The sequence below is a fragment of the Myotis lucifugus genome, unplaced genomic scaffold (assembly GCF_000147115.1).
Source record: "Myotis lucifugus unplaced genomic scaffold, Myoluc2.0 scaffold_77, whole genome shotgun sequence".
NCBI lineage: Eukaryota > Metazoa > Chordata > Mammalia > Chiroptera > Vespertilionidae > Myotis > Myotis lucifugus.
This window is the reverse complement of record NW_005871125.1, coordinates 218,436-237,324: the sequence shown is the minus strand read 5'-3', so window position 1 is coordinate 237,324 and position 18,889 is coordinate 218,436. Positions and strand designations below refer to the sequence as shown.

General features: G+C 42.1%; 1 protein-coding gene across 5 annotated transcripts in view; it reads left to right on the top strand.

The window, feature by feature from the left end:
* The window catches only part of SULF1 (sulfatase 1), a 158,235-nt gene that overhangs the window by 65,313 nt on the left and 74,033 nt on the right, over positions 1-18,889 (top strand). For 2 of the 5 annotated variants that reach the window (XM_023755415.1, XM_023755413.1), the window contains exons 1-3: positions 13,975-14,138; positions 16,135-16,207; positions 16,530-16,761. In XM_023755415.1, the coding sequence (XP_023611183.1) occupies positions 16,590-16,761 (172 nt within the window). In that variant the 5' untranslated portion in view covers positions 13,975-14,138; positions 16,135-16,207; positions 16,530-16,589. Of the gene's footprint in view, positions 1-13,974; positions 14,139-16,134; positions 16,208-16,529; positions 16,762-18,889 lie in introns of those variants that run through there. The other 3 variants (XM_006090596.3, XM_023755414.1, XM_023755416.1) reach the window with 2 other exon arrangements.

Genomic DNA, 18,889 nt, shown 5'->3' with positions numbered 1-18,889 from the left:
CATAAAATTATTTTCGTTGCTACTTCATAACTGTAATGTTGCTACTGTTATGAATCATAATGTAAATATCTGATATGCAGGATGGTCTTAGGCGACCCCTGTGAAAGGGTCGTTCGACCGCCAAAGGGGTCGCGACCCACAGGTTGAGAACCGCTGGTCTATATGTTTTTAACACCTATGTCCATGGGTGCTCAAGTTGGCAATTATTCACAAAATGGCAAGATAAAAATGGAAAAGAATTGGTTTATTGGGAGAGGGGGGACCACCAGCCTCAGAACAGAAGATTTGAGTGTGAGTTTCAGCTTCAGCACTTCAAACCTCCTGTGAGGGATAGAGATGGATTGGAGAAAGAATAATGGTGCCTGCTCTACCTTCTTAAATAAGTTGTTTGAAGAGCAAATTTGATCATTTTCTTTTTTGAGCTGTGATGCATCGTGAACATAGAAGGGGTTATTTTATTCATGAAAGAACAAATATATCTTCTAATGGGATTTCAGATACAAGAACCACCTAAGCATATGAAAAATCTTGTTCACTGTACAGTTATTATCAGTGTAAGACCAGGAACTCAGAAAATAATGAAAAATATAGTAGAGGAAAGTGTTAGTTAAAATAGGTGTCCACTCACCAGGTTGGAAACATTTGACTGCCCTATACCTTGACTGGCTAATATGGCTCTTTGGGGTTTATTTTCATCAGACTCCACTGTGACATTCAGGTTAATATCAACCCAAAGTGAACATCGTGCACACTCTAGGGCACCCTGGGGCCTTTAAAACTGTGCTGTCTGCCCTACCTTCCCAAAGAGGGCAGTTGCTGGCACAGTCTGGAACTGCGTTATACCCAGCACTGTATGTAACTATCCGATTGAAAGCAGGGTTCTCTTCTCATTCATTCATCCATTATCTCCAATAGCGCTGAACAAAGTGCCTCACACAGGTGTTCTGCCAAAGGTTATTCAATTAAACGTGTATGGCAATTAAAATCAATGGAATTGAACAAGAAACGGCAGGTAGTTTCAACGCTTAGTCAACTATCTAGGAAAGAATTCCTGTTAAATATGGGGAATGGCAAAACAGGGCGCTCCTGTGGAACTTAACCCCAAACCTGGTCTCTACTAACTTCATTTATCCAACACCCTCAATCAGCCAGACTCGGGCAAGAAAAAAAAAAACAACTACAAAGAAATCTAATCCTACAAAGCACCTAAACATTTGTCAGAGTCCATGCACCAATCCCACCAATAGATGGCACTTGAGTGAGACCCTCATGTCTTTGCTCTTATTTTAAACATGGATCTAACAAGATAATCTCCCTGATATCTCTCTAGCATATCAGAAGAGAGAAGGTGGAATTATGACAGGTAAATACACTTGTAATAACCAGAAGAGAGAATTGATAACAAAGGAAGTAAAAGCAATGTTAGGAAACGCATCCATGAAGAATTCCGAACAGTATTATCCCATTGTGTTGAGCAAACAGCTTTCTACACCCAAGTACAGTATTCCTAAAGGAACGTCTGAATTATAACCAAGTGCAATATTTATATTAACAGTGGTGACCCGGAGCCATAAAACAAAACAGAACAGTGACATCATTCCCAGTAGTCTTTAAAGATGAGGAAATACTTGATTAACTTTTCGCAAGTGCATGGGGTAGATTAAATCACACTCCCAAAGTGCTGCTGCCCACCCACCCACCCCCCCTTCCCCAGAGAAATGAACATAGTTTTAACATCCTCACCACTGCAGTGGGACTTAAAAAGCCTTTCAGGGAGCTACCCCTCTCTGGGTTCCATCACGTGGCTTGCTTTGGCCAATGACAGGTAAGCAGTTGTGCCAGACGCCATGTCCAAGCAGCTGTATAGAGTGGCTCTCTCCAGTTTCCGCTCCTGCTCCTGGTGTCGGTCATGAAGATGGCGCATCTCACATAGGGGCTGCTGTCCTGAGGTCAGAGGTCTCAGTCCTGGGGTGAGAAGACTCTAAGAGCTACAGCCTGAAGCAGGGCCCCACCACCCCTGCAGCCACCACGGGACACAGGGAGCAAGCGTCCTTTTAAGTTATAAGCCACTGCACTTTGGCAGGCCTCTGTGCAAACCCAGTGTGCTTTTTTGGTTCCTGTTTGTTTGGAGCACCCACCTTTAAATAGTTCAAGTAAGGTATCATGGAAATTCACACACGTGGGACTCCTCCTTCCCCTACTGTGGTAGATAATGGAGGTATTTCTGTGACGAGCCTGAGTTAACATTGCACTTGAGGACATGTTGGGGAAATGGCCACAAGCGGCCACATGCAATCAATTAACCGATTGTGCCGCCTCCACCCAGCAAGACAGGAAGCCGAGCTCAGGGAGGGCTCCGGTGGGCATGCCTCCCCAGGCTGGGGAACAGGCCTGCTGGCTGGGGGTGGGGACTCAGGAGGGGATTTCCGTGGTCTGGGGATATTGAGAATGAGGTCATGAGGGTGTGTGTTAAGGACAGCTGGCAGCCACCTGCCCTCCGTAGAGAAAATTCCAGGGGTTGCGGGGGGAATCTCTGGGATCACAGGCACAAAGCTGAAAGTCAGGTTCAGTCTCCTTTCTGTGTCTGGAGAACGCAGCCCTCCAGAACTGACTCGGAGCCTGAGAATGGCCAACTGCGTGACTGTGCACAAATTATTTCACCTTCTGCCTCGGCACCAGGGATTAATTAATCACTGCAAGTTGTCTCGCGACTACACAATGCTAAATACAAATAGAGGAGACCCTCGAATTCACCGAGTTGTGACTCGTGGTCTTGAATATTCATGTTCAGCCACGCCAGTCCACTCCCTCACCCAGCAACAACTCTTTGTTTTACCGAGCTCTGGGGGTCCCCTTCTGTTTGTAAGGTGAAAGGGGACCTGTCCGTGGTGTGTGGCTGCAATACTGATGCCCTGTTTTGTTCTCCTTGGCCAGATACCGTCAGGCACAGTGGCAGATGCCTGGAAACCCAGCAACACCTGACTCCCATTTTCACCCCCCAAATTTCTTCCCATTAAGTCTGCCAGTTCGGAATTCTTCAGGCATACAAGATCTCTTAAAGTGAACACGCACTTCAGGAGAGAAAACAGACACAGAACAGTTCGAACAAAGTTTCTGGTGGGAGGGAGTTTCAGTCCCGCCCTTGCTATGTGATTTTGCACAGATTCCTTCAGTTCCCTGAATCTCAGTTTCCAATGAGTCATGTTAGTACCTACTCCATAGGTAGGTGACTGGGATAGAGTGAACTGATGAACCGAGAGGTTTAAAGCATACTACATGCTCAGTGGATATTCACAAAGATGTTTTACTTTTTTGATAAAATGTAAGGTTTCCTCCACATGTTGGAAGTTGTGGAAATGTGGAGACTTGTGAGTGCAGAAGGAAAGAAGAGAATAATGAAGGGGGAAGACTGGGGTGGTAGTATCTGAGGAATGCAGGAGACACCGGTGATAAGATGGGGAAGGGGTAAAGGAAAAAGAAGAAAAGGCCACACACTCAAGATGTGCCACTTCTCAGTCATGTCCAGATCCCAGCAGCAGTCCACGTGGTCCTGAAATACACTCTCTGAAGCTGAAGCTGGGCAACTGGAAAGCCAAACTTCAGAATTGTTGCACCTTCTCAATGGGCTCTCCGACCGTGGGTTCCCATCTGGGGCTCCGCGAAGTGGCTGTTACAGGAATTCAGGTGCACGAAATAGTTGGGAAGGTTGCAAACCTGACTTTTGCTCTGTTTCAACCCTTGCTGCACTTAGCCCCCGTGAGTTCTGTGCAACTCTCCAGCTCACTTTTGTGTGGCCACCCACCTTTCCCGCCTCTTCCACAGCGTAAGAAGCAGAGTCCCCAGGACCCCTAATGTCTCCTGCGCATCACAGTGGGTTGATATATATTTTGGTTCATGTTGTTGAAAAGAGTCAGAGTTTGTTTTTTATGGCAACTGTATTTGTCTACCAGCGTCTCAGAGGAGGTGATGGATGGGGGTCAAAGGCCCAGCGTGGGTGATTGGGACAGAATTGGAAGAGTGAGGAAGGGCTTCATTAAAACAAAAGCAAGTAACTCACTCTGCCTCCTTAATCTCTAGGAATAATTTGCTTAAAGACATAAAAGAAAACGTGCTGATGGTAAGCCATCCGTGTGCATAACAATTGCTTAATAAATGTTAAAATTGCACTGGGCCACTGCCAGACTCCATTAGTTCATGGATGTCGAGGATTTGTGGAACCTAGTTTCTTCAGACATTGAGGGAGAATATTTAGAAAGGGATATTAAAGGGTCATTTGAAAGCCGCTCAAAAGAACATTTCTGTTTATTTGCTGAGGGAAGTTTAATGGTCTTCAATGGATAACTCTTCCAGTTGCCCATGCCTAGTGAGGACTGAGTGCATTGGAATGTTTGCTTTCCTGTCAACTGTGCAAAAGATGGCCTTACAAAAGTCCTTTCAGCTGGGACATCACTGGCAATATCAATTGTCTTGTCTCGTGAATGCTCAGCTGCTCCAGTCAATGCAAAGGCCTGAAAGATCAACCTTCCTGAAAAGACCTGAAGCACTTACCTCCGCTTGGCTGTAGCCGTCTTTCCTTTGCTAGTACTAGTGGGTTGATTGCTCCACCCTGGCCCAGTACTGTCAGGGTAGAGCAATCACCTGGGAACTTGTTAGAAATGCAATTCCTTAGGCCCCACCCTTGAATTGAACTCTAGAGTAAGTAACAAAAGTATGATAGACCCCTGTCTACCTTATAAATTAAATACTTGAAGTTGGCCTTTGTTTAATGATGGAATGATGGTTATTGTCTTGCATAGCTCTTGTAAAGTAGGCAGTATTCTGAAATTGGAAGCCAAGTGTGGTAAAGAAGATATTTCTTCTTGAAAGAAAAGCTTTCTCAAAATCTAGAGAGAAGTCAATGATTAAATGGTCAAGTAATAACAAAAATCCAGTACTTGGGTTATGACTCTTAGCCTGGATGGGTCTTCCTCTTTCTTCTCTGGCTTAACCCTCTAATAAAACCAATTAACAAGATAATTATGCAAATTTTAGAACATTTTAAAATTAAATTTAGTCCAAACATGAAAGTAGTAGCATGTGAGAAAATTTTTCTTAGTGAATTTGGAAAACCTGGATTAGTCTGGTAGTCCAAATTCTTTTGAGCCAGATGGGCATTAAATATGCTGGCTTCCTATTTTTGTAACTATAGCTGTATCGGATCTATTGATCCAATATTTAGCTAATCAATGGCCAAATCCAAAATAACTCCTTTACCACTCTCCTGTAATTTACCACTAAACAACCACATAAGTATGTTTTGTAAGAGAGGAAGATTTAGGAGTTAGATAGAAACAATCTTTAGATATTTAAAGCATTTGTTATATATAGAAGACTATAGATTTATTTTGCATGGCTTAGAAGAGAGCATAATTAAACATAAAGAAGATAGGAAGGTAGATTTTTGTTCAATAAAGGGAAGAATTTTCTAACCGTAATTGCTGTCCCAAAACTAAACAAGTGGCCTAATGAGTCCTGTGTTACCTAGAAGGGCAATGCTCTAGAGAAGTTTTCTTCACAAGTTAAAAGTGATCCATGTCAACTTTAAGATCCCTCTGTCTTAGCCTGTTCGGGTTGTTATAACAAAAGTACCATAAACTGGGTGACTTAAATAACATTTATTTCTGACAGTTCTGAAATTTGGAAGTTCAAGATCAAGGCAGCAGCAGATTCAGTGTCTGGTGAGAGCACTACCTGGCTCATAGATGGCCATTTTCTCAGTGTCTTCAACAGAAAGGGGATGGGAGCACGCTCTGGGGTCCCTTTCACAAGGGCACTATCCCATTCATAACAGCTTCACCCCAATGACCTAATGACCTCCCAAATGCCCCCGTCTCCTAATACCATCACTTTGGGGGTTAGGATTTCAACATATGAACTTTTGGGGGGGGTGCGAGCATAAACATTCAGTCCATCACATCTTCTAACTCAGAGATTCTATAATGTGTTTTCTAGAATGTCCCCCTCAAATTAGCTCTCTAAGGTAGAGGTTGTTAATCTCCTTTCTCATATGTGATCTGGTCTGTGAAGTGATGTTTCAATGAGGAACATCTGTGTGCCACAGTGTTGCTTTTTGCTAATTTCAAAGCCAGCTGATGATCATGTACATGGTGTGTGTGTGTGTGTGTGTGTGTGTGTGTGTGTGTGTGTGTTTCAAGGATATAAAGCTCTATGCAGGAGATCTTGAAGTGGAGGACCAGAAACATAAATTATCTAATCCTTTGTATTCTCATCCAAGATTGAAGCTAAGATCAAATAGAAAATAAAAAAGGATCAAGAAAAACAAACAAACAAATCATCCAGAAATCCAGCAAGCTTGGAGGTCTTAGGCAACCAGACTTACTTAGTAATTGTAAGAATCCAGTTCTACAAAGAATGACAGTTGATATTTTGAAGTTGTCAAATGTTGTCAAATGCCGTTCATGACACATTTTGATAATGTTTCACCATAGCAAGCCAAAGGAATTATCAACTAGAAATTCACAACTTTTCTAAAGTTCCTCACTGTTTAGAGTTACAAAATAGCAAAATAGTTATGTGCTTTACTAATCCATCTTACAGTGAAAATTGTTTAAGTACCTCCACACACACTTTTATATGTAAATTTAAAATTCAGGTAACATTCTTTTATTTTTCCTTAATAGTCAACACCATCTACCTTTGTATGCATATGTTTTAGTAAGCTTACAAATATAATTGAAAATTGTTTTCCTTTTTGAAGACTCAGATATTAAAATCAGCCCAACCCTGTTGCATTATAATCTCTAATATTACATCAGGTTTTAATAAACCTTCTTTTGCAGAACACATGTGCTTAAGATTTCATGGAAACCAAATCAGTGGAGAGAAGGGATTACTGTAGATTACTTTGAAATATGCATTGTTTGAAAGAGCCTCGGGTGACCAGCTTTCATGAATGGCTGATTTTACTTGTGGGGCACATTCTCTGGTTTAATTATATCAGCTTTTTGTGTGACAAGTACTGTTCATGTGTGCGCTGAGAAATGAAAGTTTAAAACAAAGTAGTTAGTGGGAAAATTAATTCTAGTAGAACACGCTTGTGTGTTTGTAGAATAGAGGTCTAGATGAAATGTAAGGACTCGTCCAACTGTAGCCTCCTAATTATAAAAATACAGACAATAAACAGAAACTTGCCCGAACATCCATAAATATAGATCATATTCTGAGCCTTTCAAGAAGATTATTTCACAAATATGACTAATAACTGTTAAGGGTGATAGTATGGCTCTTAAAATTTTCATTCTATAAATTTCCACAGCTTACAGTTTCATAAAGTTTACTCTTTTATAATAATAGAGGGAAATGTTAGCTTTCATTAGCTAAAATATTTCCCAACTTCTGTTTGGACAATAAACTAAGACAGAAGTCATGTTTTAAATTTCAAGTTATTACAAACCTTTGATGCAAGTAGCACCTTGTGAATCAGTAAATTTTAGTGAATTTATGGTTTTAAAAATCTCCTACTATATCTCTTCAGGTGTTAATCTATCTAAAGACATTGATAAATAATAATTTGAAGGTAAGATGATGAATTTAATTGGGCAAGAATGCCAAACAGATAGCAACAAAAATAGACCATTAGCATTCATTGTACGCTTTATGCATGCTTTATGGCTAAGATTAATAAATTAATTTCCCTAGAAAGATCTCTAGTTACTTTGTTTTACTAAAATTATATTTTCCAAGATTGCAGGCCTGAATTTCACTTGAAATTTTCATAGAGTTGCTCTTTTTATTTGGTAAATGTACAGGTATGCAAGTTAATCATTGAGAGATGCGAATACAGCTAAAGGAGAGATGATTATCTGAGCATAGCACAGGGATTTAGGTACATAGCACAGGGTACATATACACGTTTAAGATGATTTTGTCATTAATAGACTTGGAATTAGCCCTGGCTGGTTTGCTCAGTGGTTAGAGCATCAGCCAGTGCACCAAAGGGTCTTGGGTTCGATTCCCCATCAAGGGCATGTACCTGGGTTGTGAGTTCACTCTCTGCTCCGGGTCGGGGTGTGTATGAGAGGCAACCAGTTGATATGTCTCTCTCACATTACGGGAGGCAACCAGTCCATGTGTCTCTCTCACATCAATGTTTCTCTCTCTCTCTCTCTCTCTCTCTCTCTCTCTCTCTCTCCTTCCCTCTACCTCTCTACCTCCCTCCCTTTTTCCCTACCTTCCACTCTCTGAAAAAACAATGGAAAAATATCTTCAAGTGAGAATTAACAACAACAACAAAAAGACTTGGAATTATATATTTAATTGATAACACAAAATTGCAGCACAATATTTTCCAGTACAACTTATGAAGGAGTATTTTTGAAATATCACTACATGAACTAATCTAAACCTTAAGGTTTCCTTGGAAATGTCGCTGAGCAAAGGAGTTGAGTAAACTGTGGTTGTGGGCTTTTTAAAGGTTCTCCTGTAAGTAACACATTATTTTTTTAAAAAGAAACAGCTATTTTTCCATAATTTTTACCCCTGAATCTTAAACCAGGAAGTAGATTCTTTCGTCGTCTTTTGAAATGAGTGTTCCTCCTTTCCTCTCCTTGCCCAGGCTTCCCTTTGTTGGTCATCACGTGTGCGGCCAGCAGGATCCCTCAGAAGGAACTCCTATCTCCATCTTTTGTATTTAAACCCTTAGAAATGATAAAGAGCGTTATTGGTGGCGAGCTTGACCAGACAGAAAGTCACCTGGTGAAATTCTCTTTGTGGATTGATTTACAGAGTCAAGTCAGATATTACTCTTTCCTCACATAGATTTTAACACAAGAAAATGTTTGGAGGAATGCTTTTGAAATATAAATATGGCATCTAAGTGTCTTTTTTCAAAATATTTTCTTCAACTTAAATGTATCACAAGAATTGCTGAACTTTAAAATACACGTGTATTGTGCCAGATTATGTATATCAGGGAAACAAACTAGAAGGAAACATGTCAAAAAAAACCCACCCAAATTTGTTAGAAGTACATTTTTAGTACCTAAAAATGGTTGAACTTTAAGCTGCGAAGAAGTCTATGTTTCTTTACTACTTGAAATATGTGTCTGTCTGTGTGTAAAAATATTTATACACATACCTTAAGTGTGCATATATACGTGTGTGTGTGTGTGTGTGTGTTTCAGAGAGAAAGATAAGTTTATAAGGTCCTAATGAAACTTGATGCTTGTGGCATAGTCACTAGTGCTCAGCACACTTCATCCGCTCCACCAGGTTGCCATCCCCCTTGCAGCTGGATGGGGCCACATGACTAGTTGCAGCCAATGAAATGTTAGAAGTGACTGAGTCATTTCCAGGTCGAAGCCAAGAAGACCTACAAGATTCTCCAATTTTTTTCTTCCTCTGCTACTTGGTCCAGTTATTGTAGCAACAAGACAACAGTGACCCTGACTAGCCAACGACCACAGCACCCCATGTGTGACTTGTAGTACGAGTGATTGACATACTTTTATTATGTTAAGCCATCGATATTACAACAAACTACTGCTGACTGATGCAATACCTCGAGACACTTCAATACAAATAAACTATAAGTATGTAAAACCAGTGGCAAATTTAATGACATTTAATGTAATAAGCCATACACTTTAAGACCCTCGCTAAAATGCCTAAGATCACATCGGTAGTTCTTTTCATCAATATTGTTGTGTAGTCACCAAACCCATATTAACTGAAGTTTCCAGTGCCCCCTCTTTTGAAACTCCAATAATCTCTTTGTTCTCATTCTCTTGGATCTCATTACTCTTTAGACCAGCGGTTCTCAACCTGTGGGTCGTGACCCCTTTGGCGGTTGAACAACCCCTTCACAGGGGTCGCCTAAGACCATCCTGCATATCAGATATTTACATTACGATTCATAACAGTTCTGCATATCAGATATTTACATTATGATTCATAACAGTAGCAACATTACAGTTATGAAGTAGCAACGAAAATAATTTTATGGTTGGGGTCACAACATGAGGAACTGTATTTAAAGGGCCAGAAGGTTGAGAACCACTGCTTTATACACCTGGTAACATCTGCTTCAGAGATATCAGCTCCTTCTGGTTCTTTTTATAATTTTTAGGTCACTTCATTTTCTTTTGTTTTGCTAATCTGATTTGAAAGAAGTGGGACAAATCTCAGTCTTAGACTTTTTGCATTCTCTTAAATGCCCTTGGTATACTCGTTTTTACGTGCTTTGGGTTCCTGCCTTTGTGGGGCCACGTCTCAAAACTGCATTTCCTGCTCTAGCCTCTCACTTCATTCGTATCACCTCCTATTTTCTTCCTCCTTGAGAAGACAGGAAAAACCTAGACCTAGAAAACTCAAATTTACTTACTTCTACTTTATAAAGCATTTTAAAAAATCCAATGTAGGCATGAATGAAGTAAAAAATAAAATCCGTCTCTCGCCCTCACCAGACCCCACAGATAACCGACACTAACAGTTTTGTTGAATAAATGACTTTTCAAGGTTCCTTCGCAACGTTGGGGGGAGGAAGAGAAGGAAGAAAAGCAAACATTGTTCAAGGGGGCGCTCGTCATTTCGCCACGTATTTTCTCAAAGGTGCTCCAGGTCAGATGCGCACTTTCCAGCTGACACCAGTTGTTGGAGGAGATTTATGGTTAGAGGCTCTAAAAATTATTGCTGCACCAGAAGAAGACGGTTGTTTCTCTTCTTTGCTTGGAGTTGTAATAAATTAGGTTGGGAAACAGGCTTTCTGGGGATTAACCGTAGATGAACTTTGCAAGTGAGGGGGTTTTTTAAACGAAGAAATTAGCTCCTTCACCATTTCACATATATCATAAAGAAGACAGCATGTCCCGAAGGCTTTCACTAAAGAAAAGAGTGATGTTGGGGAAATCTGAAAGCCAGAATGAAGGGAAAAGGGCCATGTAAACTGACGTTAAGAAATGTGAGGATGTAGATTGGTGGTGCATGTGGGCCGATGTGATTACCAACTCTTTGCTGGTACAATCCTATTTTGCTTCACTCTGACCAGAAACTAAGTGTGTTCTGGCTAAATTCCGCTTCTAACAATTTGTGCTGCTGGCCTCATCTCCCCGGCTATTTTGATTGGTTATGGTGTCTCTCTTTTTTTTCCCCTCTGTCGTAACTCTGGGGTGCATTGCTTTGTTCTAGAAACAGTGCTTTGTCCCATTCCTGGGAGGTGTATGTCTGTGCTGATTAGTGGTTCTGATCCTGCCTCTCACATGCTTAGCTGTGTGGGCATTCATTTGTGAAGTTCGGTGTTACCCTCAGATTAAAAAACACACACACACACAGAATGTCATCATTCATTATTAATAACTTCTGTATGACACCAGGCATTTAGAACTTAGGCAGTTTCAAGGCTTTTAGGGGGGGAAAAGTGACTGAGAAGTCTGTGAATGAGGCCAGATCTCCAGCCTTCGACGTGAGAGTCTGGGCTGAACTGTGGAGGCAGGTAAACTATAGGCCAGCAACTCTCAAACCCTTTAGACTTGGGATCCCTTTACATGAAAACTTATTGAAGACCACAGGAGCCTTTGTTTGTGTGGATTCTAGCTATTGACACTTAGACATTAAAGCTGAGAAACTTGAAGAATATTTATTAATCCCTTTGAAAAGAATAACAAATCTATTACCTGGTATATGTTAACTTAAATCATACATTTTATGAAAAATCCCTATATTTTCCAAACCAAAAAACTATTGGTGAGTAAAGTGGCATCGCCTTGCATTTTTGCAAATCTCTTTCATGTTTATCTGAATAGAAGAAGGCTGGGTTCTGATAACAGCTCTATGTTCAGTCTTTTGAAATATGTTGTTTTCTTGAAGTACAGTAATAAAAGTCAGCCTCACAGGGATAAGAGTTGGCAGAGAAGAAATAAATTAATAGCTTATGCAGATACCTGTAGGTCTTCTTTGATACTCTACCCAGACTTGACAAGGAGTAATTTTTTAAAAATGTATTAAAGGTTAGAAATAGTAAGAAATTTGAAACCATACCAGTAAACATTCCAATACTCAATGGTCATTTGCACTTTGATTGGACATTTTTACTCATGTATGACTTTTGTAGCATTGTATTTGGTCATTTGGGAAATATTGGGTCCCTGAATTACATAAATATTCTAAAATGTTGACATTTTACCATCTGAAAAAATAACACTTGTTAATATGCTAATATCAACACCAATGTCATCAGAAAACTTTTATGTATCGGGAAGCTGCCAAGCTCACAGTGGCGGATACAAGTTCTCCAAAATTCTGATTTTAACTTGAAAGCAAGCTTTCTATCCTTGGCAACAAACACAACAAATCCTGCCAGTTGTTTTCCTTGAAAACACAGTCTCATTTCATTCATCATTGGAGAAAATGCCTGCCAAATATCTAAGTCCAAATAATTCTTTCAAGTAAAAATAGTGTTTACGAGAAAAATTCGTGTCTAGTTCAGCTCGCAACCTAGTCACACAGGTGCTTTTCCCTGAGACAGCGGTCACACCTGCCCGGGTGGCAAAGTCCTTGATATGTTGTTTATTTTTTATGTACCTCCCATCTTCTGACACAGAAAATGAAAAAGAAAAGCTGTGCATTCAAGGGTCCAGGTTTAATACAATTAATCATTTCACTGCTTCGTCTTACATAAAACTGGCTTTTTTTAACTGTAGGTGACACTCCCTTCATTAGGCCTGAGACAAAAGCCGTGTTATCTACCATTGCTCTTACTCCATCAGTGTAAATATCAACAAATGTTTTTAAAAAGCAAATAACATGTCAGTATGCTTATCAGTATAGTTGTGGCCTTATGGACCCCCCCAAAGGATCTCAGGGTCTCCCCAAATTCTCAGATTACACTTTGAGAACTGCTACGGTGGACAGAGCAGGACACTGTCAGCATAAGGCCACCTCCGCCCCAGCTGCCGGGACAAGAGGGGCTTGGTGAAGTCAGAGATCCCCTTAAACCCACTGGGAGGGACACTGAGTGTGGGGAATGGCACCCGAGCATAAGTGAACTCAACTTTCTAGGTGGCTTAAAGTCCTCCAGTCTTTTTTTCTTTTATATGTGACTTGAAACTTTTAATGTCACATTCAGAGTTTGGCTTCCTGCCCTGAACGAAGTCCTGTAAACTGCACACGATTGGCCAGAACCACAATTGCTGTTTTCATTCTAGGGCTTGGAGACCGGTCCTCGAGCTCCCTTCCCATGTGTGAGAAAACCCTCTTTTTACATTTCTCCCATTTCCCACTATTTCTCAAGACAAATTGGTAGTCTCTAAGGACACTTGCCGTCCACCACAAAGTATCCAATTCAAACATTGCATCCTTGTCTCCTTTGTCCAGTTCTGCATTTTGTCTGATGGTGTTTTTCTTCTGCTTCTTTACTTCTTTTCCTTCTGGGGCTGGAAACCAGGCAGTGAGAGGATGACAGGTTTTAAAAGGTCATTTTTGAATAAAGAATTGTCTGTGTGTAGTTTGTGCACAGTGGTGTGTTTTGTATGTTTGAACGAAGGCGGGGCGGGAGTGGGAGAGATAAAGGACTGAGCACTCCTGCTGGCCAGACCTGTCAGAGAGTTCTCCACCACTCAATTCCGGACTTTTACAGAAAATCCCCTCAATTGCTTATAAATGGTGGTGGAAGAAATGTAGGTCTCTTCTGCACCTTCAGCTCTCCAGAAAGGAAGGTGGCTTTATAGGTTAAAGAAAAAGGAGAGAAAGGAAGAAAGAAAGAAAGAAAGAAAGAAAGAAAGAAAGAAAGAAAGAAAGAAAGAAAGAAAGAAAGAAAGAAAGAAAGAAAGAAAGAAAGAAAGAAAGAAAGAGAGAGAAAGAAAAGGGGAGGAAGGAAAAGAAAAGAAGCCACCTACTCTGTCTCCTTCTCTTTATTAGGAAATGATTTTCAATGTAGTTTATATAAGGGACCATTAATACTAATTTCCTTTTTTCCTAAAGGAAGAAGTAAAGTAAATAAGATAAGGAGAAGAATAGTCATGTTGATCGGGTTCCAGGGAATGTTATCAGCATCTTAATTGTCGGAATTTTCAGTTGCGTGTGTGGCTGACTAAACCCCACACAGTGAGTCTGACCGTCCTGCCCGGTCACTGCCGTCAGCAGAGGTTGGTTTCTAAGATAGAAGATGCAAGAAAGCCCTGCTCACTCTCTTCACACACCCTTGCTCAGTCTGAGAAGTGGGCAAAGTTTGGCTGCTTAAAGGACCAACCCTCTAAGAAATTTCTGTATTTAACAGAGCCTGGTGCATGCTCTTTGGGAGAAAGACATTGTTTGACACCGTATTTCTTTCATTTTCCTGTCCCTTTGTGCTCATATCAGTTTTCTCATGATTTAAAACAAATGCACAGAAACCAGAGTCGGTGCAGAACAATTGTGGCTTCCAGTGTTCAGCATGCCCAGCAATGATGGAAATAACCCTGGGCTGTTACCAAGAAAACCCTTCCACATGGACTCTTAGAGCCACAGGGGCCATCAGAGATAGCTTGTTGGTTGCTTGGCAGATCATGGAGTCAGGACTGCCTTGCTGCAGACACTAGATTTTTGTTTAAAAGCTTATTTCTTGTTGAGTTGCATTCTCTCTCTCTCTCTCTCTCTCTCTCTCTCTCTCTCTCTCTCTCTCTCTTTCTCTCTAATTATAGGCTGCAGAGTGAAAAGCATTAGAACTGTTTACAAAACAGCTCATAAAGTTTAAAATAATGTGGGGGGGGGTGTTTATGTAAACAAAATGCTGTGTGTGGCTGGGGTACACAATACAGGGTCTTTCTTCTCCCACGGCCTTCACCACCCTCCAGAATTTAAGGCGTGGAAGTGAGCGATGGAGGCCCTTCCCTCCTGCTACGCTATCCTCACACTTAGCTCATTATATTTATTTATCTGATGCCAGTTTATTGTTGCAGATCAAAATACAGACCCTCAGGTGTGTGGGGACAGAGGGGCGGATGAAGGGGGCTGCCTCCTAGTTAATGTTAGGGCAGCCTGAACTCTCGTACAGATGTTGCCTCATGACCTCCAAGGGACAGATTTTTTTCTTTTTTTTAATGAGCCCTTTGCCATCTTTCAGAAGTCCACGAGAAAAGCTTGTGGCAAGTTTGTGTTCCAAAGCAACAGGGGCCTTTCCAGCCCTTTCAAACTCGCCCCTCCTGGACAGGCTGGCCAAGATGTTGCGGTGCTCCCTCTGGATTTTATTTATTTTTTAACGTGGGAGAGTAGCCTCTAACCCCCAGCCTCGGAGCCCATCAATCATTTTGCTTTGCAGGTTTAGATCTGCGGCAGCAAAGCGCAACCTCTGTGCTGGCGGCGCTGCACCGGGGCTTGATAATAGTGAGGCTGGTGCTGACAGTCAAAGGAGGGCTCTGTCCCCTTAGGCGCCAGCGCGCTGAGGACGCGGGCTGGACAGAGGGACCAGCCTTGCTCGGAGGAAGCGCCTCTCCCCCTGGTGATTGATGGAGGACAGTTAGGAGGTTTTCAGAGGCTGGGAACATTTGCCCTCCTTTCTGTGAAGTCTTTGTCAGCAAAAAAGAACTCTCCTGGGTAGTGAGTGACATAATGCAGATGACAAATGACAGCTTTGCATTGCATTCTACTTGATAAGTACGCAATATCGTATTATGCAGGTGAGTTAACGCTCCTCCAATACAACCCCTCGTGCCAGACGCCCCCCCTCCCCAAACCCCCCATGGATGCGCTGTGCAGATGCACTGTGGTTTCACAGGCACCGCTGGCTCTTCCTGACCCGTCATTAGTTTTGGGGGGATGTTTAAAGTGCAATTAGGGTGTGAGTGGGGATGGTACTCTTAGTGCTATTTATAGAGCTGATTATGGGAATGAAGATGTTTAAGTCATTTGTTAGCAGTTGTGAATGTTATTTAATTCTGTTTCTCCCTTTTGGCTTGTAGATGAGATAGATAGATAGATAGATAGATAGATAGATAGATAGATAGATAGATGATAGATAGATAGATAGATAGATAGATAGATAGATAGAATATATGAATATATAACACACATATTATGTTGTTTTAAGAGACTAATTCAGATCAAAAAACTGTTTCAAAATCCTTGACCGATGTTTTCTTTGTATTTTTCTCTCCTATGTTGCAGGACCCCGTCTACAGATGTTCTGAACATCTCTGAGTAGAGAAATTGATTTTTCCACCAGGATACCTAAGTCAAGGTATTAGCCCTTGTCAGAAAGCGTTTGCATTCGAGCCCTGTGTTGGAAGTGATATCTTGGCAATGAACTGAAATAGGAAAAGTTGGAATGAGACTAAAGGAAGAAAGTGAATTTGCAAAATAATCAAGTGCTTTAAAAAAAAAAAAAAAAAAAAGACCCAGCGCCTGCCTGCGAGGGTTTGCGGTTTCTGACTCCTGTGCAGCCTGCTCCCCGCCAGCGAATGTGCCAGGTCTCACTTAGCTGAAGCCCTTTTTCTGCAACTGTGTTTGGGGTTTGGATTTCATTTCAGTCTCTCCCTCTCGCTTTCTCTCTGACTGCTCAGTCCTGCAGAAGCCAGGAGGCTGGGACGCTGTGCCGGGCTTGCGACAGCGGACCACACAGAATGAAGTGTTCCTGCTGGGCTCTGGTTCTGGCTGTGCTGGGCGCGGAGCTGCTGGGGAGCCTCGGTTCCACGGTCAGGTCCCCGAGGTTCCGAGGACGGATACCGCAGGAGCGAAAGAACATCCGGCCCAACATTATCCTTGTGCTCACCGACGACCAGGATGTGGAGCTGGGTGAGACCCCCGATTTTCCGCTTGTTAGTCTCTTTTGCTCAAATGATTCGCTGACCTTCCTCACGATCAGTAACCGTCAGTGAACATTTGGGGGCTTGGCACTTCATTATACCTTCGTAACCAATGACCTAGATTATAAAAATGAACTTGTATTGAGGATAAGGCATTCGGTTTGTGTTTCAACAGGACTTTTCTGGTCTTAGACTTTTGAAACAGTATGAGGGGCTTCAGAGAACAGGAGGGTGGAGGGAGGGAGGAAGCCCGGATTAAATATTATAGAAGTCAAGGATTTGATGGTGGACCTTGGGAACTCTTGGTCAAATTTTTTTTTTTTAATATTTGGGCAAAGTTGTTTCAAAGAGTATGACATTCTGACTGGAATTCTATGCGATATATACGAACCTAGATAAATCCTTGAGGAACTTTCAATGGTTTATTAGTGTTAGAGTGAATGATTTATTCACAGCTTGTAATAATTGTTAGGTAATTGAAATTTACATACTTTCTGGTAGTAGTTCACTACTACCAGTTCACTACTACCACCTAAGATGTGATACCTTTTTGAAGACTTAGCTCTGCTGGATTAACTCTAGGGCACTTAGAGAGCCTGCCCAAATCCGGGGGTACCAGCTTAGCTTCTGTCTTAGCTGATTGGGTTTCTTATCTTCTCACCTTCTCTATTGGCCCAGCCCCATGGTCTTGTCTGTACGCCGAGGGTCAAGTTCTTCCAGGTGACCCAGGACAGATAAAAAAACTCGACCTGACAAGTTGTCACCACCTCTCATTTCCATTCCTGGACCCAAATTCCTCGCTGTCGGGCATCACTCAGCTAGGCTTATCTGTCCAGCACGCCCAACTTAACATCGCTGGCATCTTCTAGACGTGGCGCTAGCAGGGTACCTGCCTTCATGACAGAGGTCCTCTGACTTAGTGTTCTCGAGGAGAAAACCCTCCATGCGGGAACTTGATCTCCAGGGAAGAGAACTTTGATTTCCAGTTGGAAACCAAGCCATGGAATTCCATCAAAGTTAACTCCTTGGGTTCAGCGGGAAGCAAATGCACTAGCAGCCGGCAGGGGTAATGAGCCACAGGGTCTGCTCTTTCTCACTTCACTTTTTAAGCGAGAGTATAGCTTTCAGGCACGATGCCAACGTGAAACATCTTGCAGGTATGACTTTAGGATGTACGTGGCTGGTGGTTTCAGGTTTTAATCACTTGCAGAGCAAGTAAAATGATGTAAACACATTTGAATGCGCCTTCCTTAACATCTCTCAACTCCATCCTTTTTGCTATAGCCAAGATCTGTAGACCTCCCCTCCCAGCTTTTTTCTCTCTTCTCCAAAAGCAAATGAGCTCTGGGCCATCTGGCTCCTGCCTGTGTCTGTGAGACTACTTTCCTTTCCCCCACTTTGCTCTGTGGAGACAACTGACACCTCCCTGAAGGAATCCTGTGGTTTCATCTCCCTCACCTGTGTTTCATGCCTTTGCACATCTGGTCCCCACTGTCTTTTCCCCCTTTCTGCACCTGGAGAAGCCCTATCTGTTCTTTATGACTCAGTTCAAATGCCTTGCCCTGGAGGGACCTTTCCTCACCAAAACCATCCTCCCCTCCAGCAGGGTCCACGGAACTTACCTTGGCACCACCATGGACGTGCTGCCAGTGTGGCCCTTCATCCCCCGTGTGCTTCCGTACCCACTCTTCCACTTGACCGAGAGCAACTAGAGGGCAGAGGTGTGCTGGTTTGTGTTGCAATCCTGATGCTGAGACTGTGCTGGAAATACAGTGGGTGCGAAATAAACTTGAAGTAGACCCAGAAAGGTCTGAAAAAGCTAAGATCGTTCCCAGAAATGAATACAGGCTCATAAAACATCTCAAGTGCAGAGACAGTATAAACAACACATCTCTTTGAGACCCTGCTTTCAATACTTTGGGGTGTATACCCAGAAGTGGAATTGATGGATAATTTGATAGTTCTATTTTAATGTTTTGAGGAACCACCATAATATTTTTCACAACAACCACACCATTCTACAATCCCACCAACAGTGTACAAGGGTATCCATTTCTCCACATCTGCACCAACATTTGGTATTTGAAAGTAGCCATCCTAATGGGTGTGAGGTGGTA